Source organism: Lissotriton helveticus, chromosome 10 (assembly GCF_964261635.1).
Source record: "Lissotriton helveticus chromosome 10, aLisHel1.1, whole genome shotgun sequence".
NCBI lineage: Eukaryota > Metazoa > Chordata > Amphibia > Caudata > Salamandridae > Lissotriton > Lissotriton helveticus.
The window spans coordinates 656,218,445-656,241,930 of record NC_136071.1 but is presented as its reverse complement, the minus strand read 5'-3'; the positions used below and the strand labels follow the sequence as shown (position 1 = coordinate 656,241,930).

Sequence of the window (23,486 nt, the reverse complement as noted above, 5' to 3'; positions counted from 1 at the left end):
GCACAGATATTGGCATCTTCTCACCAGAAGACAGTACATAGTCTATGTATCTGTCCCAGATAAGTATGTTCCCTAAATAGGGATTTTCATCACCGAGGATGTGGTTACCTCGGAATGCTGCCATGTAAAGACAAACCAGGCTTGGAGCAAAGTTGCTCCCCATGGAAGTGTCCTGCACTCGATGGTTAAGTTGGCCTCTAAATTCAAAGAAATTCTCCTTAAGCACTCGGGAAGCACATTCCAAGAGGAAGCTGGGAGGTGTTTGGGATGTCCATAGTGTCTGTTGTGCGAATTGTCACCAGCACTTCTAACATGGTATCCTGTGGGATGTTAGTGTACAGGGCTGATGTCTAAAATCACCAGTAGATCTATCTTCCCCAGCCCCCTGATGTTCCGTATGAGGTTCAATAACTCTGTAGTCTCCTTCATGTAGGTAGGGGTCTCCATCATTATGGGTCTCAAAAAGTGAACACAAAATGTACTCAGTATTTCGAGGAGAGAGTAGATTCCGGAGACAATGGGTCTGCCTGGTGTCGACGTGACGCCCGTGTGGAACTTAGGATTAGTGTAAAAGTATGGAATCCTGGGTTGAAAGTTTTACAGTAAATCGGCCTCATTTTTCATGATCCATTCTTCTATCTCTGACCCAGTTATGAGCAATAACAAATCTGGTACCGAGTTTAGCTGTGGGGTCCATGTCAATTGGACACTAATATTGGTTCTTCCGTCCACGTCTGACTTAGTCAGCTACTGGAGTGACAACCTCTTCACTATTTGAGCGCGGCTTCTTTCCAGTACCTGTTCCTCCAGGTTTAACACACGTGGGTACGTGATTATGCCGAACGCTCCTAGTGGTCCATGTGAGTATGCTTTAATGAGCGACTATGACCTCTCCTTCAGTGCCTGTCTCTTTTATTCTGCTATCTCCTTCCCCACGTGTAATCCCGAACCCCTTGATGCCTCACCTGACAGGTCGCCTGTAGCGTACACCTGCTATTACCTCAGAGCTACTCCCCTTCACTTCGAGAGGGTATGCGAGATACTACTCCTCTTCTTTTACTTATACACTTTTGAATATATATTTGGTGGGATGAGTATATTTGGTCTTTGCGTGAACAATTCAGACTAATTAATATGTTGTAATATGGAAGACAATACTGTATATTGTAATTTCGTTGGTCTGTAAAACTATTCAAATGTGATTTTCATGAATGTTAATGGATTTTGTAAATGGTAAATTATGCTTCAAAAGCAACAGATTCATCAAAACTAGAGATTAAAATATTTACGAAAAGTAGAATGAAAGTATTGTGATTCATAAGATTGATAAATCATAATTGTGAACAGTGCACACTGCATTTAGGCTGAATTGCTTGATACATTATTACTGATTATGATTGACTGATGCCGACAGCATAAGTAGCGGTGTAGCAGCATTGGTTAACAGTGAAGAAGGTATTTTTTTGTGAGAAAACAGGAGTGCACCTCAAAGTTAAACTCTTGTGTCATAATGAAACACATCAGTGGGGCCTAAACTAGCTATTTTAAGACATTTGTCCAAAGCCTGTATGGTTCTATGAGACCCAAATGTACGCCCATTATTATTATAGACAACATTATCCTTATCCTATAGCCATCTAGCCGCAGATTCCTTATCTTTTTTTATTTTCCAGGCGTCCGGCTGTATTCTGAAAATTTTTCTTAGCACTACCGCTGTGCGTCTGTAGGTGGTGTTGGTTGATTCCGCATGACGTAGTCTGCGTCGTGTTTGTTGTCGTGACATCTGTCTCATCAATATAACCGCCCTTCCGGGCACTGACGTCAGTTCTTTTCTTTCAGATCTGACCAGGGCCGATCTGTTGAAGAGAGCTACCCTCCTGTCATATTTTGATAGACTTTTTTTGACTTTTTGTCGACTTCTTTTGGTGTGTAGGAATGTCAAGAAGACCTGTGGGTTCAAGCCGTGTGGCGCCTGTTACCGTGCCATGTCGGTCACGGGCCCCCACTAAGTGTGTCTTTGGTGCCTGGAGCGGCACCACCACTCGATCGCGCTCGGACTGCCGGGCCAACGCCCCGAAGGGTTTTAGGGAACGGTCCCTAAAGCTGTTAGCGGCCTGTGTCTCGCCCAGCGGAGGTCGCCTTGTTGGTCTCTATCCTGGTTCAGGTCTTGGTCGAGAGGTATGTCCAAGAACCGCTCTAGTGAAGCGAAGTCCTTCATCGAAGTCGGGTAACAAGCACCACAAAAAAAAAAGTCGAAGCGTGCTTTGACTTCACGCTGCCTGTCTCTTGATGCAGCGGAGGAACCTTGGCGTTTGCTTTCCTTTGCCTTTCCGAGAGCGACGCCTGAGCCGCTTAAAGAATTCTATGATGCCAGATGCGCCATCCTTGGGCAGCCTGACCCTCCCTGCGCACCTTCGTGCCCGCAGGCTCGAATGATGGAGGGTCCTGTGGGTCCTGCGGCTTCGGCACAATGGCCTCAGATTGGGACAGTTCCCAGGTCCGGGCTGGCACCGGTTGCACCTCCACAGGGACCTTCCCCAGCACCGCGTCTGATGCTGAGGTCTTCTGCGTTGCTAGTGCCCACCGGCTGCCCCCCCCCCCTCTCTAATATCATTCCTGGCGACACGGAGCCGATTGAGCATTCTCTGATGCGGAGACCGAAGCCGTATGGCTCCAAGCTAATTAACCTGCCCTATTCTGAAGGGTTAGGGATGGATGTAGAGGATTGCAGACATTGCGAGGGGGAGCAGGATTCCTTAGGAATCCCGCACCCACAAGATATGGACTGGTATGAGGGACTGGGTGATGCCCGTGGTTTGAAAACCTCCCAAGACTCATGGTATGCTGCTACCACCTTCCCTGCCTATGAAGGAGGGGGGCATAATTTGCTATGGTGGTGGCTATGCCTGTAGAGTTCCTGTACCTGCAGCTCCCTACAGTGGCGGTCAAGACTAACATCTTGGCAGAGCCTGCAGCCTGGGATCTCCAACTCAGAACCCTTACTGTCCTTTAATGAGGCCTTAACTGACGTCCTTCCTGGGCACCTGGTCCACACCCATCACGGAGGTTCCTATGAATAGGAGGATTGCCATCCGCCACCGCACTCCCCACAAAACATGGTGGTCCAGGCTTCCAATTCCCATGTTGCGTAACCTTCCGCACCCCCAGACAGGGAATCCAAGAGACTAGAGAGTTTTGCAAGACTTCTTCCGCCAGTCTGGTATTGCGGTCGGTGAACACCGCATGCCTTTTCGGCTTTTATTCCCATTCAATATGGGAAATGGTTGTGCAAGTGCTTCCTAGAGTCTCTGGGGAAGGCCGGGCACTACTCTCACAAGCTATTTTACACTGGCTAGATGCAGTAAAGTTCGGCATCAGATGTGGCTTGGACACGACAGACTCGCTGGGCAGAGTAATTTTCAAGACCGTAGTCATTTGTCGCCATGCCTGGCTGAGATCATCTGGTTTTTCTGGGGCTGTCCAAGCTAATCTCATGGACATGCCCTTCGATGGCTCCAGTTTCTTCGGAGACAAAGCAGATGACGTCTTTGAGCGTTTCAAGGACTTGTGGGCCATGGCCAAGTCCTTGGGCCTCACCACAACCACCCGGCCATGTCTGCTTTTCGCTCCTTTCAGGGCTACTGAAGAGGCAATTAACCACGCCAACCCTATTCCAGCCAGAGGGCCCCAAAAGCTCAGCAGCCTCTGTGGGGCCGTGGGCATGGTTCACCCCAAACCCATGGGTCGGGAGGCCAGAATTTGAGTAAAGCCACGATCCCCTCCTCCACCAAAAAACCTTCCTAGTCTGATTCCACATGATCATTTACGGCAAGTCTGTGACAGAGTACGCCATCATCTGCACCACTGGCAGATATCACATCGGACAGGTGGGTGTCGCAGTTTGTCCGAAGGGGCTACTCCCTTCAAGACTACCCTCCATCTATGCCTCCAGTGTACGATCGGTCGCCTGACGGAGGATCACCTTGCCCTGCTCCGCGAGGAAGTAAAGACTCTTGGCCAAGGGAGCTATAGAGAGGGTTCCCAGGCCAGGAATGGGCTGTGGTCGTTATTCCCGCTATTTAATGGTCCCAAGAAATGACAGAGGCCTTTCTTTCTATCCTAGACCTCCGAGCCCTCAACTACTTCCTCAAAAAGGAGAAGTTCAAGATGCTCAACCTAACTCTGGTCCTGCCTGCCCTTGACCCCTGCGACTGGATGGTAGCGCTGGACTTGCAGGATGCCTATTTCCATATTCCCCTTCCTGTCCATCGTCGCTACCTGCTGTTTATAGTGGACCACAAGCACTTTGAAATTGCAGTGCTCCCCTTCGGCCTCCCCAGAGCCCCTCAGGTGTTGACAGAGGTGATGGAGGTGGTCATAGCCAATCTGCAGGGATCAGGGGTTACAGTCTTCCACTATCGACGACTGGTTGTTGAAGGCAGGCTCATCCCAAGAAGTAATTTCCTTCCTCCAGACTATGGCGAACCTGCATTCACTGGCGTTCACTATCAACGTGCCAAATCGCACCTGACTCCCTCTCGGACGGTCCTTTTTATTAGGGTGGTTGTGGACACAGTGCAGTTTCTGGCTTATCCTTCTGAAAGGCGAGTCTAGGATATTCAGGCTATGATGCCGATGTTTCAGCCTCTATCCTGGATTTTGGTGAGAATGACTGAGGCTATTGGGCCTCATGGCTTCCTGCATCCTACTACTGAACCATGCACGGTGGCACATGTGGGCTCTGCAGTGGGACCTGAGGCTCCACTGGGCACAGCATCGAGGAAATCTCAGCGACCTGGTTCAGTTTGTGGAGGGCACTGCAAAAGACCTGCAGTGGTGGTTAACAGACTACGATTGGATCAAGGGCAGACCCCTCTCCCTTTCCTGCCCAGATCTCACATTAGTGATGGACATATACCTTCTGTGATGGGGCGGCCATCTGGGGCAGGTGGATATCCGAGGAGTCTGGTCTCCGGCGGAGGCTTGGTTCCATATAAACCTGTTGGAGCTTCGAGCTAGCCTGCTGGCACTAAAAGCTTAGATTGTGCAATGTCAGCAGTTTTGCGCCTTGGAGTTTCCAAGGCAGCTCTCGCACAAGCAGCTCTTTTCGTTGCGAGTGGACCTCAGGCCTCCTGTATGCCTTTCCGGCCATACCACTCCTACCCAGAGTGCTCAAGAAGACCAGGAGCGACCGTGCACAAGTGATTGTGGTGGCTGCGGACTGGGTTTGGTTTTCTGAGCTTCTAGAAATGAGCATCGATCCTCCGATCAGGTTACCTCTTCTTGAGTATCTTCTGTTGCAGCAACAGGGGAGGGTACTCCACACGATCATGTCCACTGTTGGCCTCCATGCGTGGAGATTGAGCTGCAACAGGTGACTGCTTCTGACCTTCCTCCTGAAGTCTGTGAAGTTATTCCCGCAGCCAGGCGTCCCTCTACGAAATCGGTCTACGCCTGATGATGGAACACATTTTGTAAATATTGTACAGAAAGTCTGTTGGCCCCTTGTCTGCCTCTCTAGTGGATCTCCTCCTGTTTATCCTTTCTTTGGCCCAGCAGGGCTCTGCCTTGGACACTTTGAAGGGCTACCTTCTCCCCTCTGCTTTTTCTTCGGGCTTCCATATTAGCCTTCACTTTTTCAGTCTCCTCTGGTGCAGAGGTTTCTGAAGGGGTTAACCTATTTGTTTCCCCTTTCACCTTTTATTATGCCACAATAGGCCTTAAGTTGGTCCTCACCTTATTAATGTGCGCACCGTTTGAGCTGATGCACAAGTGCCCTTTATGGTTGCTCACCCTCAAAATATCAATCAATCAATCAAAGCATTTATATAGCGCACTACTCACCCGGAGGGTCTCAAGGCGCTGGGGGGAGGGGGTCCGCTACTGCTCGAACAGCCAGGTCTTGAGCTGCTTCCTGAAGGCGAGGTGGTCCAGGGTCAGGCGGAGGTGGGTCGGAAGGGAGTTCCAAGTCTTGGCGGCCAGGTAGGAGAAGGACCTTCCTCCTGTGGTGGCTCTTCGGATGCGGGGGACGGCGGCGAGGGCGTGGCTGGTCGATCGAAGCTGGCGTTGGGGAGCGTAGAAGTTGAGGCGGCTGTTGAGGTATCCTGGGCCTTGGTTGTGTAGGGCTTTGTGTGCGTGGGTGAGGAGCCGGAAGGTGATTCTCTTGTTGACCGGGAGCCAGTGTAGGTCTCTCAGGTGTCCGGAGATGTGGCTGCTGCGGGGGATGTCCAGGATGAGTCGTGCTGAGGTGTTCTGGATCCGCTGGAGTCTCTTCTGGAGTTTGGCGGTGGTTCCGGCATAGAGGGAGTTGCCGTAGTCCAGACGGCTGGTGACGAGGGCCTGGGTGACCGTCTTCCTGGTCTCGGTGGGGATCCATCGGAAGATCTTACGTAGCCTGCGCAGGATGTTAAAGCACGACGAGGAGACGGCATTGACTTGTCTGGTCATGGAGAGGGAGGAGTCCAGGATGAAGCCCAGGTTGCGTGCGTGGTCTGTGGGTTTGGGTGCGCTGCCCAGGGCGGGGGGCCACCAGGAGTCGTCCCAGGCGGAGGGTGATGATCCCAGGATGAGGGCTTCCGTCTTGTCAGAGTTCAGTTTCAGGCGGCTGTTCGACATCCATTTGGCTACTTCTGTCATCCCTTCGTGCAGGTTGGCTCTGGCGGTGGCGGGGTCGTTGGTGAGGGAGAGGATCAGCTGGGTGTCGTCGGCGTAGGAGATGATGTTGAGGTTGTGCTGGCGTGCGATGGCTGTGAGGGGGCTCATGTAGACGTTGAAGAGTGTTGGGCTGAGCGAGGAGCCTTGAGGAACGCCGCAGATGACTTCGGTGGCCTCCGATCTGAACGGGGGGAGGCGGACTCTGTGTCCTTCCGGCGAGGAAGGAGATGATCCACTCCAGTGCCTTCTCCTGGATTCCAACGTTGCTGAGGCGCTGCACTAGAGTACGGTGGCAGACAGTGTCGAAGGCCGCGGAGAGGTCCAGGAGGATGAGGGCCGCTGTTTGTCCGTTCTCGAGAAGGGCTCGGATGTCATCGGTAGCTGCGATCAGGGCGGTCTCGGTGCTGTGGTTGGCCCGGAAGCCCGACTGTGAGAGGTCGAGGGAGCCGTTCGTCTCGAGGAAGGCGGCCAGTTGCTTGTTGACGGTCTTCTCGATGACTTTTGCCGGAAACGGGAGCAGCGAGATGGGGCGGTAGTTCTTGAGGTCGGTGGGGTCGGCTGATGGTTTCTTGAGTAGAGCGCTGAGTTCGGCGTGCTTCCAGCTCTCCGGGAAAGTGGCGGTGTCGAAGGAGGTGTTGATGATGTCCTGCAGGTGGGGTGCGATGACCGCGTCGGCCTTGTTGAAGGCGTGGTGAGGGCAGGGGTCGGTCGGAGATCCGGAGTGGATGGAGTTCATTGTGCGGATGGTGTCTTCGGTGCTGATCGGGGTCCAGGCGCGGAGGGTGGTGGTGGGGGGGCGGTGGTTCGGTCGTGGTGTGCGTCGGTTGAGTGCTGAAGCTGTTGTGTATGTCCGCGATCTTGTTGTGGAAGTAGGAGGCGAGGGAGTTGCAGAGGCATTCTTCGTGGCAAGTACCTCTACTAGGAGGGTGAGCAAACTGCAGGCACTGTCCTCGCAGCCTCCTTACCTGACAGTTTTTCTGGAAAAAGTGCTACTGAGAACTAGGGCATTAATTTATAAAGACAACGGTCCTTAGACAGTAGGGGGATTTTTAGAGAAATAAATATAGACCAAATGGAACTATATTGTTTACAAGAGTTGCCCAGCCGGACAATTTATTATTCTGGTAGAAACAGTCATGAAACAATAAAATACGAAGTGTGATAGAAGCAGGACACCAGCCGATGTCTGACTGCCACACTGGGGAACCACAAACAAGGGAGAAACAGTTGAACAGGCAACAAAAATGGTCATCTGAATATTGCAAATCATACAACAGACAATCCAAAGTAATACACATATGCATGTGAAATTAGTGTTAGTTATGCATTTAGTGCATTTCAGGTCGACGACGTTTCGAACCACAAACAATATAGGTTCATCCTCAGGACAAGAAATAATTGCCTAAAGAATTATGCAATCAAGGTTTTTTCACTGCATGGAAAACAATATGCCATAACATGTAAAGAATTTTTTGGAAAGAAAGAAAAACATAAAAGAATAATCATGTCAGTAATTCGGACCCTTAAAACTGCTTATACAATGCATGACTCATACCATGCCAAAGTGTCTGCGGCAACGGACTGTGAGCCATGCTCAGAACAGGCAGTGTGTTTTGAAACCAGGTGAGAGGCACAACGACCACATGGTGATACAGACTTGCTCATGCTTAGTAAAATCAGGGACTAGGTGAAGTGAATAGTTGTGGCTCAGGTGGGTTCAAATCAGGATTGTGAGTTTGAACGTAATCAACCTGAATGGGGTGGTGCAGGGGGCAGTAAGTGAATTCCAGCTTGCCAGGGGGGTGGGGGGATGTGAAGAGATGGATCGCAGAACGCCAGATAGAGCTGGTTACAACATTTAATTGCAGGCCGAAGAGCGGGGGGGGGGGCAAAATTTAAATTATATTAAGTCATCGAAGGGTTGGTGGACTAATAATTGAAAACGGCCATCGGGGTGCATCTAACCGGGTGAAAATGGTCCAGTTCTGCATGCCACAGATCTAAGGGAAAGGGGTGAGGTTAGGCAGGGCTATACGTGGGCATAAAAGCAAGAAGGCAAGGCTGCTCTATATAGAGTGCTTACCCGAGAGGAAAATGCCTTCGTTTCGATATCTGCAGAAAAATATAATTAGTTAAGTAAACAAACGAGTACGCTAATGGGCTTGAGATCATCCATCTGATCTGCCTGTTGTCAGCGTAGTCTTACCGGGGGATTTCTTAAGCAGGTCCGCGATGGGGTTCCTTGCTGGCGTGAAAAATAAACACGGCTTGTGTTTGGTGAGGCGAAGGGTTATCGAAGTCACTCGCGATCACGTGGGTCCGTAGGACCAATCGGAGCGTACCCAAAGCTGTCGGCCTTCTTAGGTTGGGAACCTAATGGAAGTAAGGCGGCCATCTATGTCACTCGCGATCACGGGGGTCCAAAGGACCAATCGGAGCGTACCAAAGGCTGTCGGCCATCTTAGGTTGGGAACATTCTGAAAGTGTGGCGGCCATCGTAAGTGTATTGCGGCTGGGGGGAACGTTCAGTGTTAAGTGAATAATACAAAGACTGCAATCAATGTGACATATTACAAAGCACAGCGAAAATAAATTTGACAGAAATAAAACTGATATTATCAACATGAAAACATTTAGTGCAATGAAGGCGCAGGGGAAATAGTGTTATATACATAGAACCATTTGGCGCAGTGAGAGCAAGGGGGAATGTCAGGGGAAGGGTCAGTAAAATTACATGAGCAGAGCAAGGGGGATTTTTTATAAAAAGGAGAAATCATTAGTCCAGTTATCTCAAGTAGTTCCCATACGGACACAAAGAGGGAACTTAAATCAATGAAGTCCAATCCTCAGTGCGGTTCAGACCAGTTTGCAGACTCTTTGTCTTCAGGATCCAACGTAGTTCCTCTTTGTTTAGCAACTGTTGTAAGTTGCCACCACGACTGGGAAGTTTGACCAAGGAGATGATAGTCCATTCAAAGTCCATTTCTGTGTGAGAACAATCAGAGAAGTGCTTCACAAGAGGAGCGTTAGGAGTGCTGCAACGTATTCTACTCCTGTGTTGGCACATTCTTGTGCGTGCCTTCTGAGTTGTTTGACCTATATAGATCTTAGAACCAGGACAAACAATGGCATAGATAGCATTTGAGCTGTTACAGTTAGAGAAATCTAACCTGCCTGGCTTTCACCTTGTGGATACTCTGCCGGGGTATCTCACAGGGGAATACCAGGACGGGTTCCCTAAGCAAGCGCTTAGATACCGTGTCGGTGATTTGCGCTATATAAATACATGTACATTTACATTTACATTTACAATGCTATATTTACTAGCAGTCAAAGTGACGTGAGATTTACAAAAATATTTACAATTCACAGTTCAACAATTACTGGTTGTGGATTTAGGCGCTCGTTGGGCATGACTAGAGAACCTATGCACATACAATCTCTGTTATATTATGGTTGCAGGTTATATAGGCGCGGTGGAGGTCTACCTGGTGCCTATTGGTGCCCATCACTCTCGTGTACTCCAGTGATCGAGATTGTGGAATTACTGTCCAGTTAGGACTGGGACGACACAGGGGTGTATCTTGATAGATATCCAGTGATTGAGATTTGTAGAATTAATGTCCAGTCTGGATTGGGATAATGTCCAGTCTGGATTGGGATAACACAGCGGTGTATCCTGTTGACTCGATATCAGTGGCACGTGGGTACTGTAAAGGAAGGAGTGCAGTCAATGAAGGATTACAGTAGGTCCATCTGTTTGGCAATTTCCTCATGTTCAATAAGGCCCAGGGCTACCGAGTCTAGGATGTGTATCCATTTACATTCTTTTTTGTTTAGTGCGGCTGACATTGATCCACCTCTTGGATTGGCGTTGATATTTTCAAGTATCCTCCATCTGAGACTTTCCACGGGATGGTTGTGGGTCATGAAATGTTCCACCATTCGAGCCCCATGTGTCTTACATCTGATGCGGCTCATGTGCTGTAGGATCCTCAGCTTGACTTTCTGCGTCGTCTGGCCAATGTATGGCTTATTGCAGGGACACAAGATAATGTAAATTACATTGGAGGTATTGCAGTTTGTCAGGGATGGCAGTTTGTACGTTTTGTTTCCATGTGTTATTGTTGGGCCCTCCATGCATAGTGGACACACTTTGCATGTGCCACATTTGAAATGACCCAGCACTGGAGGTAGTTCTAGCTGGTCTCTCAGATCTGGTTGCCTCCGGAGTTCAAGGTAGGCCTTTACCACACTGTCTTTGAGGTTGCGCCGTCGCTTAAAGGCAAATAGTGGGCCATCTTCCATCTTGAGTTCTGGAGCAACCAGGTTCCAGTATTTACGGGTAATTTTCTTTATGCTGTTGCTCTTTGAGTGAAAGGTGGTAACGCATACAAGATTGTTAGTACCTGGTTTTTTCTCTTTTGGAGTGAGCAACTGGTCTCTTGGGCAGTACCATGGCACGTTTGAGGAGGCCCTGGGCGTAACCCTGTTCTCGTAGACGTTTATTGAGTACATCCGTTTCTCTGAAGAAGTCCACCCTTCTGGTGCAGTTGCGTCTCATTCTGAGGTATTGACCGTAGGGTAGATTGTCTCGCAGATTGCTGGGGTGACATAACTCGTATTTCAATAACGTGTTCCTCTCCGTCTGTTTCCTGAATAGGTCACAGTAGATAAGGTTGTTCTCCACTTTGAATGTCAGGTCCAGAAAGTCAATAGTGTCGCGGTAATATGATATAGTGAATTGGATATCTTTACTCCTTTCATTGAGCCAGGTGAAGACATTTTGTAGATGAGATTCGGTGCCTGACCAGATCATGATGACATCATCTATATACCTTTTCAGGCAGCTATGGAATCGATGTACGGGTTGTTGTGTGAGTAGAGGTGTTCCTCCTCATAGCTGTCCATATAGATGGTTGCTAGGCTCGGTGCGTACGTAGCTCCCATCACCACTCCCTTGCATTGAAAGTAGAACTGTTGCTTGAATACGAAGTAATTTCTCTTCATGGCGATCTCCAATAGATTCACTAGAAAGCTTGTGGGGACCCAGTGTGGTGCAGGGCGTTTATTCAATGAATCCTTGAGGACCTCTATGGCTTTGTTCTGAGGTATCGATGTGTAGAGAGAACACACATCCAGTGTTACCATAAGTTGTGTATTGCAATCAAAGGGCTGATTTTCCAGTAACTGTATAATGTGTGTAGAGTCACGTACAAAGGACTTGGTTTGTTGAACAAGGGGTTGCAAGAAGTTTTCTATGAACGGATTGATGTGTTCCAGTACTGACCCACAGCCTGATATGATCGGTCTTCCCGGTGGTTTATCCAAACGTTTATGCACTTTAGGTAAGGTGTATATCGTGGGAATACGCGCTTCCTATTTGATCAGGAATTCTTTCTCCGGTGGGCTGAGGAAGCCTTCTTTCACACCTTCCTCCACCAGGGTTTCGATGAGAGACTTGATGATGTTCGTTTGGTCTCTGGCAGTGGTTTGGTAGCTTTCCTGTACCCAGAGTTGTTGTTCAATCTCGCTGGTATAGTCTAGAGTGTTTTGCAATACAATAGCTCCCCCTTTATCGGCTGCCTTTATCACAATGGAGTTGTTCTCCCGTAGTTCCGTTATTGCCCATCTCTCTTCCTTGGTCACATTGTGTTTAATGTATTGTCTCTCATTTAATGTGTCCATCACCTCTTGCATGACAATTTGTTCAAAAGCCAAGATCCGTTGGCTCATGCAGTATGCACTTGGTGTGAATGTGGAGGGCGGCTTGAATGGTGTAGCCGTTGGTTTTGCTCACATTACCAGACACTATTGCCTGGATTCTCAGGTTGGCAGGCAGGGCCTGTTTGGCCAATCTGTTCTGCAGGATTTTCTGGTGTAAGTTTTCTGCAGTCCCTCCTCTGGGTAAGGTATTGCTTGGGTATCTGATCAAAGGTAAGGAATTTGTGGCTAGATAAGTCTATCAGATGGACAAGTTGCGTACCTTCGGTAACGCCTTAACTGGTGGAGACATGATCTAGCCGCAGATTCCTTACAGACCCACCCATCCTTCCCACACTACAGCTACAGGTAAGCGCCACTCATTTCTGAAGTTAGGCATCCCTTTCATGGTACATTGGTAGACGATCACAAGTGCTCCAACTGCTTCTCATTTGGGCTTCTGAGGTACCTATAGTCAGATGGGTATTACTTTTTATGACACCAACATTATTTTCGAATTGCATGAATGTCTTATCTAACAAAGATGAAGCAGGGTTTGCAGCATTATCAGGTTAGGTAACCGTGTAGTGTGGTCACATGGACAACTTCAGATGTCTTATGTATTAATTCTTCTGCTCAGTCATCTTTCAGCAAAGCTGCCAGTTTAGACATAAGAAAAGATCTTAACGTTCTTGATTTAAAGCCTCGCTTGGAATTATGTCTTCTTTTTCAAACATTCTTTTAGTAGTTTGTTCCCTTTAATGGGAAATGTGAGAAAGTTTGAGTAGTGAAATGTTGCCATCGGAATACAGAGATTAGTTATACATTTTGTATTAATAATCCTCACCCCTTTTCCCTACAATGGCTCTTGTATAAGGGAACTCTCCTTTGTATCATGATGTATCACGTACTTTAAATATTTGTTTTATCCTTTTCTACTTTGCTTCTAAGGTCTCGCCTATTTTCACTTGTATTCTACTAGCCACTTTTTCATTTTGTCTCAAATGTGTAATACGTTTCTGGGGACAAATTGCCATGCCTTCACATTTCAGGCTCCTCTATACTATGATATAGTTTCACTTTTTTTTCACAAATCTCCCTATAATGCTGATCTTTGACCAACTGACAATTCTTGCAAAAGTTTTGTCCCTTTACTTTACTTTTATTTTATCTGATATGGTAAATGTAAAATAAAAATGATTGTTTAAACAAGTTTTAAGAATGGTACTGAAAATGAGGCTAAGATTACTTTTTAAATTTTTTTTGTTTATTTTTAACAGACACGGATTTTGGTAACACATGGAGTTGGTTATTTGCCTCAGATGGACAGCATTATAGTAATGGTTGATGGTGAAATAACTGAAATGGGTTCATATCAAGACCTGTTGAAGCAAGATGGGGCCTTTGCCGAGTTCCTTCGTACATATGCAAATGCTGAACAAAGTGAAGACAGTGGAGGTAAGTTCTTGTATATCTTTTTTAAAATCGGCTTGGCACTTTTATTGGCTGCATTTCAGGGTAAATATCGAACACACGTTTGCCATGATGCAGAAAAATATGAAGAGTCTCTAATACCAATGAGTCAAGTCCTCCTGAATTTGAGGGGTTTGAGTTCTTTTTGAAACTACTGTTTTCAGATTCCTTAAAGGGAACCCCCCCCCCACACACACACACTTAACAAAGAACATTTTCTGTTTAGAATGCAAGGGTTTTCTTTTTGCCTTGGATACTAATGCATTATGCTCCGAAGACATTGTACAGAACAGACAGCGATGTACCTTCACCTTCCTGAAATTAGTTTCCTAACCATTTGCAGGTGCTCTTTCTCAGTTACATGAGTGTGTCTTTCTAAATATGTGTTTGTGATTGAAGAAAGGATGACTTTTACTGTTTATAGTGCATGGTTATTGGCTGGGAATAAACGGAGATGGGTTGAAAAGAATTTGAGTACTATATAGTCCTAGTTCTCTACTGCTTTCATGAAATAACTCACTGTTCAAATTCTCAAAATAGCTCTTTTTTTTTTGCCTCATATCTACAGCACTATTTCAAGACCTCACGATTCCAGTAGTGACTGGTTGCATTATGTTTTTGATACATACTGTTAACCTTTCACTGTTAGTTGCTAGTCACTATAAACATTAAATGTGTAACTCTGGAGAGGCTAATGCACTTATCCTCAGGTTTCGAAACTAATCAGAAAGTGGTTGTAAAAAGTTACAAAAGACGTGCCCAAGTCTACATCATGGGCAGGCCCTGAAATCAAATGCTAGCTAATAATTTTAGTCAACTACAGACTGGAATCACATCGAGTTAAATACTCCCTTGTTTCTAGTTTTTAAATATGGCTGGGATTAGGGTGGTGTAATTTTTTTTTTATATTTCTTTTTATTGAAAAATTTATATAAACAGCAAGGCAAAGAAATATATTACATACAGTACCGAGTCCAAAACGGGGAATGAAAAGCAATACAACGAAATCAGCAATCAATGTAGGAGAGGGGGGAGGGGGGGGGGGGGGACAGGGCAGAGTTAAAGCATATATAGTACAGTAGTGGAATGCAGGCTTAGGGGGAAAGTGGGACATCCGGGTTATCTACTACAGGTGGTATACATATATTTCCACGGTAGCCATTCCAGGGTCCCCACACTCTACACCACTTCCGGGGTCGGCCCCGGGCCAGGTACACTGTCTTTTCCCTGAACATGCACCAGTCCATGTTTTCCTTCCATGCCACAACTGTAGGCGGCCTCGGGGACCCCCACAATTGAGCAATATCTCTCTTAGCAATCATGGCCCCCAGGGTCACCCACTGTGTCTGAGCTACATTGTGATCCATAGGTTCCCAAACATTCAGTAAACAGCGTCTAGCCTCCAGTGAGAGGCGATCCCTGTCACCTCATTCATTACATCATGTACCTCGCTCCAGTAGGTCGCGATCTCACGACATTCCCAGATAATATGGAGGGATGTCCCCACCTGCCCACATCCTCGCTTACACAGACCATCTTCAGAAAAACCCATGTGGACCAAACGAGGACCCGTGACATAAATCCTATGCAGAATCTTAAGTTGAACCAACCGGAGTCGAGCTGGGATTGCGACCTCCTTAGGAGAGGAGATCACAGATTGCCAGTCCTCGTCATCCAGTTAAAGGCCGTCACGGGTCCACAAATCTCGAAGATGCAATAGGAGGTCTGATCTATCATTGATTAGTTTTTTACAGACTAGGGAGATGGTGGTCAGGCACATAGCCATCCAACAATCTGTCCTCAAGTGGAGACAACTCCGGAATTACCTCCCCAACCGGGAAAACCGACCGCAAAGCATGCCGAACCTGGATATAACGGAAGTATTCAGAGCTACTTAATTCAAACTCCTCCTGCAACGACTCAAACGATTTAACCTGACCCTTAACCCAGAGGTACCCCACCTTACTAATACAAATGAGGTCCCATTTATCGTATCCCTTGGTATTCCACAGTTTGCCAAGTTTATCAGAACCAAAAAGCGGGGTCGCCAGAGTCAAACGATCCGTCCGTCGCGTTAGTCGCGTCCTGCCACAGGCGTACTGCTATCCTCGTAGGTCCCGACAAAGTCTTGTCCACCGATTTAGAATATAGCGCCCTATAGTAGTTGCCACCGGGCAGAAGCCACCTATCCATGGCAAAGGCGGGGTTCAAGTCGGGACCATACATGCCATGATTAATAGCTCCCAATTGGGACGCCCAATAGTAACGCTTTATATCCGGGAGAGCAATATCCCCATCGTACCACGGGAGCGTCAGCTTAGCAAGCGAAATACGAGGTCTACCGTCCCATATCAATTTCCTTTGAAGATCTTCAATTGCTCGAAAATAGCTAGCGGGAACAATATCTAAAGTGTTCTGAAGAGCATAGAGAAAACGAGGTAAAGACATCATTTTTTAAAGAGGGCAGCACGACCAAGCGGTGAAAGTGGAAGCCTAGGCCAACCCGCAACATCTTGCTTCAATCTTGACAAAGGCGGAAGGAGATTCTGCTCATACCGAATTGCAGGGTCCAACGAAATATAAATACCGAGGTATTTAAATCCCGTTTGCGCAATCCGGATGGGGCAGTTACGTGGGAGAAGAGGCAAGTCGCCCGAAAGGAAGTTTAAATAGGATTTCCTCCAATTAATAATGAGGCCTGAGTTCCTACCAAATGAGTTCAAGACATCGCATAATACTATCAAAGATTTTCGTGGCAAAGTCAGATACAATAAAATATCGTCCGCATAAAGCGAGATACGATCTTCAAATTCAGGACAACCGAATACCCTTCATCAAGGGCTCACATCGGATCCACGCGGCGATGGGCTCGAGGGCCAGGGCGAACAGGAGTGGCGACAAAGGACAACCCTGACGAGTCCCCCTCTCGAGATCAAACGGAGCCGAGACACGGCCATTAACAACAATTTGCGCAAGGGGGTCCTCGTAGAGCAACCTAACCCAACCAATAAAACCTGGTCCGAACCCAAACTTAGCCAACACGGCCCATAAGTATGACCATTCCACGGTATCAAAGGCCATCGTGACATCCAATGACGCCAAGATGGCCGGCTCACGCAACGTTGATGCTCTCGCGAGAACACCATGCAGACGCCTGAGATTTAGGGCGTTGTTCCTATGCGGGATGAAACCGGATTGATCCGAATGTATCAGCTCACCAATAACAGTGATCAATCAATTAGCCAGGACCTTTGCCAGAATCTTAGGTTCGGCGTTCAGAAAGGAAATGGGACGGTACGATGCACACTTGTCTCTGGGCTTCCCCTCCTTGTGAATCACCACAATGGTCGCTAACCGCTGATCACGGGGGAGAGAGCCACACTCCCGAGACTCCAAAAACATATCTCTCAGATAGGGAGCAATTCTATCAGGTTTCAACTTGTAGAGTTCAATAGGTAGACCGTTGGGACCCATCGCTTTCCCCGAACGCAGGGAACGAATCGCTAGAGCCACCTCATCAGCTGTTATTGCAGCGTCCATTTGTTCCCTATCAATGTCAGAGAGACGCGGCCGGACAGGGAATTCAAGAGGTATGAGCAATACAGCAAAAAGGTATTCTCCTCCCTGAGTCTGGGACTGCGGTCTTCCAACACCGCATGCCTCTTGGGCAGCTACACCCACTCTCTGTGGGATACGGTCGCAGACGTGGTGCCAGAATGCCCATTGGAGGTAAGAGCTAAACTCGGCCAAGCTCTTGTGGAAGGTCGAAATGCGGCACGTTATTCTATCCGGTGTGGACTGGATACCATGACTCTCTGGGCAGAGCGATGGCAACGACGGTGGCGATTCGTCGCCACGCCTGGTTGAGATCCGTCCCACTTCTCGGCTGATGTTCAGAACACACTCGTGGACATGCCGTTTGATGGCCGTCGCCTTTTTGGCAACAAGGCAGACCATGCGCTTGAGCGCTTTAAGGACTCCAGGGCTACGGCCAAGTCCTTGGTCCTCTCGGCCCCTCGCCAGCAATCGGCTGCCTTTCACTCCTTTCGTGGCCACGGAAGGGGTGTACCCACACGTGCTGCCAGCCACGCTCCGCAAGGTAATACCCAACGCGGTGGCGGACGTGGAAACCGCCGTGGCGGCGGTCGGGGACAATTGCGAGGTCAGTCCACACCTTCCCCCGCAGCGTCCGCCTCAAAACCCTCCTAGTCTGTGCTTTCAGGCCCATGTGACGCCAGTGGGAGGCAGGGTTCGCCATCACCTCCTCCACTGGCGCACTGTCACATCGGACAGGTGGGTGCTGCAAATCATCCGAAGGGGCTACTCCCTCCCCTTCGAGGCGACCCCTCCAGCCATGCCACCGCAGAACCACCGCGTATCGGGGGATCATTTGTGGCTTCTTCAGGAGGAAGTTACGGCCCTCTTGGCCAAGGGGGCCATCGAGCGCGTTCCTGGGCCAGAAGTAGGGTGTAGTTGCTACTCCCACTACTTTCTGGTACCCAAGAAGGGCAAAGGGGGCCTGCGCCCTATCTTGGACCTAAGGAACGTCAACGGCTTCCTCCGGAAGGAGAAGTTCTAAATGCTGACACTGGCTCAGGTCTTAGCTGCCCTAGACCCAGGAGACTGGATGGTAGCGTTGGACTTGCGGGACGCCTATTTCCACATCCACGTCCTGCCGGCCCACCGGCGCTACCTGCGGTTCACGGTAGGCCACGAGCACTTTCAGTTTACCGTGCTCCCCTTCGGCCTTACAAGCGCCCCACTGGTGTTCACAAAAGTGATGGCGGTGGTCGCAGCTCATCTGCGCAGGTTAGGGGTTTCAGTCTTCCCCTACCTCGACGACTGGTTGTTGAAGGCGGGCTCGCCCCAGACAATCAGCCACCTCCAGACTACGGCCGATCTCCTGCACCTGCTGGGGTTCTCCATCAATGTGCCGAAGTCACACCTGTGCCCCTCTTGGAAGCTCCTCTTTATCGGAGCGGTTCTCGACTCGGCGCGGTTTTGGGTTTATCCTCCCGAACAGCGGGTCCGGGATATTCAGGCTCTGATTCCAGTCTTTCAGCCTTCATCCCGGGTCTCGGTCAGGTTGACGCTGCGTCTTCTGGGGCTACTGGCCTCCTGCATCCTTCTGGTGCATCATGCCAGGTGGCGGATTCGGGCTCTGCAGTAGGACCTGAAGTTTCAGTGGGCCCAGCATCAGGGCAACCTGTCCGACCACGTCCTGATCTCGGAGGGCACTGCGAGACAGCTGCAGTGGTGGCTCACGGACCGCGATTGGGTCAGCGGCAGATCCCTCTCCCTTCCCCAACCGGAGCACGTAGTTGTGACTGATGCGTCCCTCCAGGGCTGGGGAGGCCACATGGGAGAGGCGGAGATCAGAGGCCTCTGGTCTCCGGCGGAGTACCGGCTCCAAATCAACATTTTGGAGCTGCGGACGATTCGTCTAGCACTGAAGGCATTCCTCCCCTCTGTCCAGGGGAGTGTAGTGCAGGTGTTCACGGACAACACCACCGCCATGTGGTACTGCAACAAACAGGACGGGGCGGGTCGTGGACCCTTTGTCAGGAGGCTCTGCGCCTCTGGCAGTGGCTGGAACGTCAGGGCGTGACCCTGTTGGCTCAACACCTGGCAGGTTCTCTGAACGCCAGGGCGGACGAGCTCAGCCGTCGGTGCATGATGGATCACGAATGGCGTCTGAACTCGGACGTGGCGCAAGGCCTCTTTCGGCAGTGGGGAGAGCCTTGGTTAGATCTATTCGCCACCGAAGAGAACGCGCAATGTCATCTGTTCTGCGCGTTGGAATTTCCAAGGCGGCACTCGCTCGGAGACGCTTTTCGTCGCGAGTGGAGTTGCGGTCTGTTGTACGCCTTTCCGCCTATACCACTTCTGCCCAGAGTGCTGAAGAAGATCAAGCGCGACCGGGCCCAAGTCATCCTTGTGGCTCCGGACTGGGCATGAAGGTACTGGTATCCAGAGCTACTCAGTATGTCAGTTGATCCCCCGGTTCGTCTGCCTCTTCGTGAGGACCTTCTGTCGCAGCAGCAGGGGACGGTCCTCCACCCGAACCTGTCCAGTCTCCACCTCCATGCTTGGAGATTGAGCGGCGACAGTTGAGGCCATTTGACTTGCCTCCTGACGTCTGTAACGTCATTCTGGCAGCCAGGCGTCCCTCCACAAAGTCTGTATACGCCTGCAGGTGGAACAGATTTGTGGCATGGTGCACAGCAAAGGCTGTGGAGCCTCTTGCTGCCCCTCTCTCTGAGGTTCTTCTCTTCCTTATTTCTCTTGCCCAGCAGGGCTCTGCTCTGGGCACTATCAAGGGCTACCTTTCTGCCCTTTCAGCCTTTCTGAGGCTGCCTGATCAACCTTCTTTGTTCAAGTCCCCTATTGTAAATCGATTTCTGAAGGGCATCACACACACATTCCCTCCTCTTCCGTTTGTGATGCCTCAGTGGGACTTGAACCTTGTTCTTACATTTCTGATGTGCGCTCCCTTTGAGCCTCTTCACAACTGTCCTCTCCGTCTTCTCACTTTGAAGACTGCTTTCCTGGTTGCCATCACCTCTGCCAGGAGAGTGAGTGAGCTCCAGGCCCTTTCATGTACTCATCCTTTCCTCACTGTCCATCCGGACAAGGTTGTGTTGCGTACTAAGCCATCTTTCCTGCCCAAGGTTGTCACGGCCTTCCACATCGGGCAGTCTATCACCTTGCCCACCTTCTTTCCGCCACCGCATCCCTCTAAAGAGGAAGAGCGGCTCCACCGTCTGGACCCAAAACGTGCGCATTCATTCTATTTGGATCGCACACGCCAGTTCTGGGTGGAAGACCAACTCTTTGTTGGTTACGTGGGCGCTAAGAAGGGGAAAGCGGTGCACAAGAGGACCATCTCTCGGTGGATCATCTTTTGTATCCAGGCATGTTACTCCTTGGCTAAAAAGGAGCCCCCTGTTGGATTGCGGGCTCATTCCACCCGAGCCACGGCGACTACAACTGCCCTGGGCCGGGGAGTGCCCTTGCAGGACATCTGTCAGGCAGCTACGTGGGCATCGCTGCACACGTTTGCAAGACACTACTGCCTGGACAGCCAAGTCCGGAGGGATGGCTTCTTTGGCCGTTCTGTCCTCCAGGACTTTCTGGTGTGATTATTGGTTCGCAGACCCACCACCGGGGCTGGTATTTCTGGGGTATCTATTCTAAGGTAAGGAATCTATCACTAACGTGTCTCTTTCAGATGCACAAGTTACTACTTGTGTAACGATATATCTGTAAGAGACATTAGTTAGTGATAGATTCCTTACCGACCCACCCATCCTCCCCGTTCTGCGAACCGATATCTAGGGTTAGGGTTATCCCATTTCAGGGCCCTAGTTTCAATGGCACCAGTGTTGGTTTTTAACATGGCTCAGCGCTTCTGGCGCGGAAAAGCTATGTCTTAAGAACTGACGTCAGCACGCGGAGGCGGCGTCTAAGTACTCCGACGTCATCACGGCGCCGACGACGGACGCGGAGCCGCAGACGACGCCTACTGACACGCAAGGGTACTGCTACGCAAAACAATTCCAGATCCAGTCTGACGCCTGGGGATATTCTAAGGTAAGGAATCTATCACTAACTAATGTCTCTTACAGATATATCGTTACACAAGTTGTAACTTGTGCGACAGGGCCTGACCCCTAAGGACGGTCTTGTAAGCCTCCCAAAGAGATACGGCCGAGGAAACCGAACCCTCGTTCTCCAGGAAATACTGGTCAAGAGATTTTACCAAGGCTGTACGAGTTTTGGGGTTTCGGAGGTACCAAGGGTTGATCGGGGCCACCCGGCCCCTGGTCTCAGAGCCCAGCTCCATCGCAACCACAAAGGAGAGTGATCGGAAATACCACGGGCCAAATGTTTAACCTCTGTGACGGAGAGGGTCTGCGCCGCCGGTACCAATACATAGTCAATCCTGGAAAGGCTACCGTGTGCACCAGAATGGAAAGTATACTGCTGCTGTGCTGGGTGCAACATTCTCCAACAATCAACCAGACCCAGGGTATCTAGGAAATCAGATAGCCAGTTTTGTGCACCTCTCAGATCCCTGGGTGGGTGTCGATCTACCATACCAGAAACCACCGCATTAAAATCACCACCTAAGAGCAATGATCCCTCGGGGAGAGCTAGGATAACCTGCCCCAAGTCTGCAAAAGTAGTCGCCTGCAGGCCAGGGGGAACATACACAGAAACCAGGGAAATGGTTCGGCCCTCCCACCTACCCGTAAGAGCAACATAGCGCCCTCTATCGTCGAGGGCTGTGGAGTCAATTTTAAGTGGGGGGGAAGTCTTGATCAGGATACCCACCCCTCTGGAGCCAGAGGAGAACCCAGCATGTGCAGCCAAACGGTACCCCTTCCTGTTCATAGCACGACAAGTATTGCCAATCAAGTGCGTCTCCTGAAGGAGGACTACATCTGGGGAGAGACGCTTCAACAGCTGCAACACTACACTACGTTTTATCTGATCCCCCCAGACCATTTACATTCCAACTCCTCAATTTCAGCCCTCTACCCCCCATTCCGAAAAGAAAAAGGATCCAACCCCGGGTAGAATACAGCACCTCGTTCAAACTAGACATGGATACATTGCCTTGCAAAGAAACACAGTCCCCAACAAAACTCCCCAACCCCCCCAGCAACATCCTGTTACAACACCCCCCACCCTGCACCCCTGCATAATACTAGACAACCACACAAACTTGCAGTGTGCCTGTCGCCCCCCCATCCAACTAAGCTACAAGAAGAAACACAGAGGAGGAAATAGATCCGCTACTGACCCCGCAACCCCCAAAGTGTATATCAAGTCAATTGTCAGGATTATCGAACCACAGTTCGAGGCCAGCAAGAGACCCCAGGATACCATCTGCCGGCACCTATTCCTGTTCCGTCGGTCCTCCCTCCGCTCCACCAGACTGCTTCTCCGATGGAGGCTGGTTCGATAGTGTTAAGCCAGTCAACCACCACCTCCGGACGATCGAAAAAATAAGTCCGCTCCGCATGTTCAATTCTTAACTTGGCCGGAAAAAGCATGGCATATTTGAGGCCCATGTCTTGCAATCTTCTCTTCACACCCATGAAGCCAAGTCTTTGCCTCTGGACCGATTGGGTGAAGTCCGGGTAGAAGCTGACAGTGGTGTTTTCAAACTTTGTAGGGCCACTCATCCGTGAGGCCTGCAGGATAGCGTCCCTGTCTCGAAAATTGAGGATTCTGGCTATTATAGGCCGCGGCGGGGCTCCCAGCTTCGGTTGGCCACCCGGAACTCTGTGGGCACGTTCGATTGTAAAGAACTTACTCAGTCCCTTAGGTGAGAGATGGCGAACAATTAAGTCCTCAACAAAGAGGTCAGCTGCCGGATCCTCCGCTTTCTCCGAGACCCCTATGATACGGACATTGTTCCGGCGAGCCCTCCCTTCATAATCCTTGAGACGACGTATAATGAGATCGCTGTTGGTCTTCAAGCGACGGACATCTGCCTGCAGATCAGTGACATCACCCGTCAGATTGGATGTCTTAATGTCCAAAGATTTAACTTTCTCGTTCGTTTTGCACAGATCTGCACGGATCAGATTGACATCAATTGCCACAGTGTCAAGTTTAGGTGCGAGAGCCTTAATTTGGTGTCC

General features: G+C 49.6%; 1 protein-coding gene across 2 annotated transcripts in view; it reads left to right on the top strand.

Annotated features, from left to right (window-relative positions):
* LOC144784432 (multidrug resistance-associated protein 1-like) overlaps positions 1–23,486 on the top strand; it is a 1,651,426-nt gene that overhangs the window by 892,449 nt on the left and 735,491 nt on the right. For both annotated transcript variants that reach the window (XM_078663183.1, XM_078663184.1), the window contains exon 19: positions 13,638–13,815. In XM_078663183.1, coding sequence (XP_078519309.1) covers positions 13,638–13,815 — 178 coding nt within the window. The remainder of the gene's footprint in view (positions 1–13,637; positions 13,816–23,486) is intronic.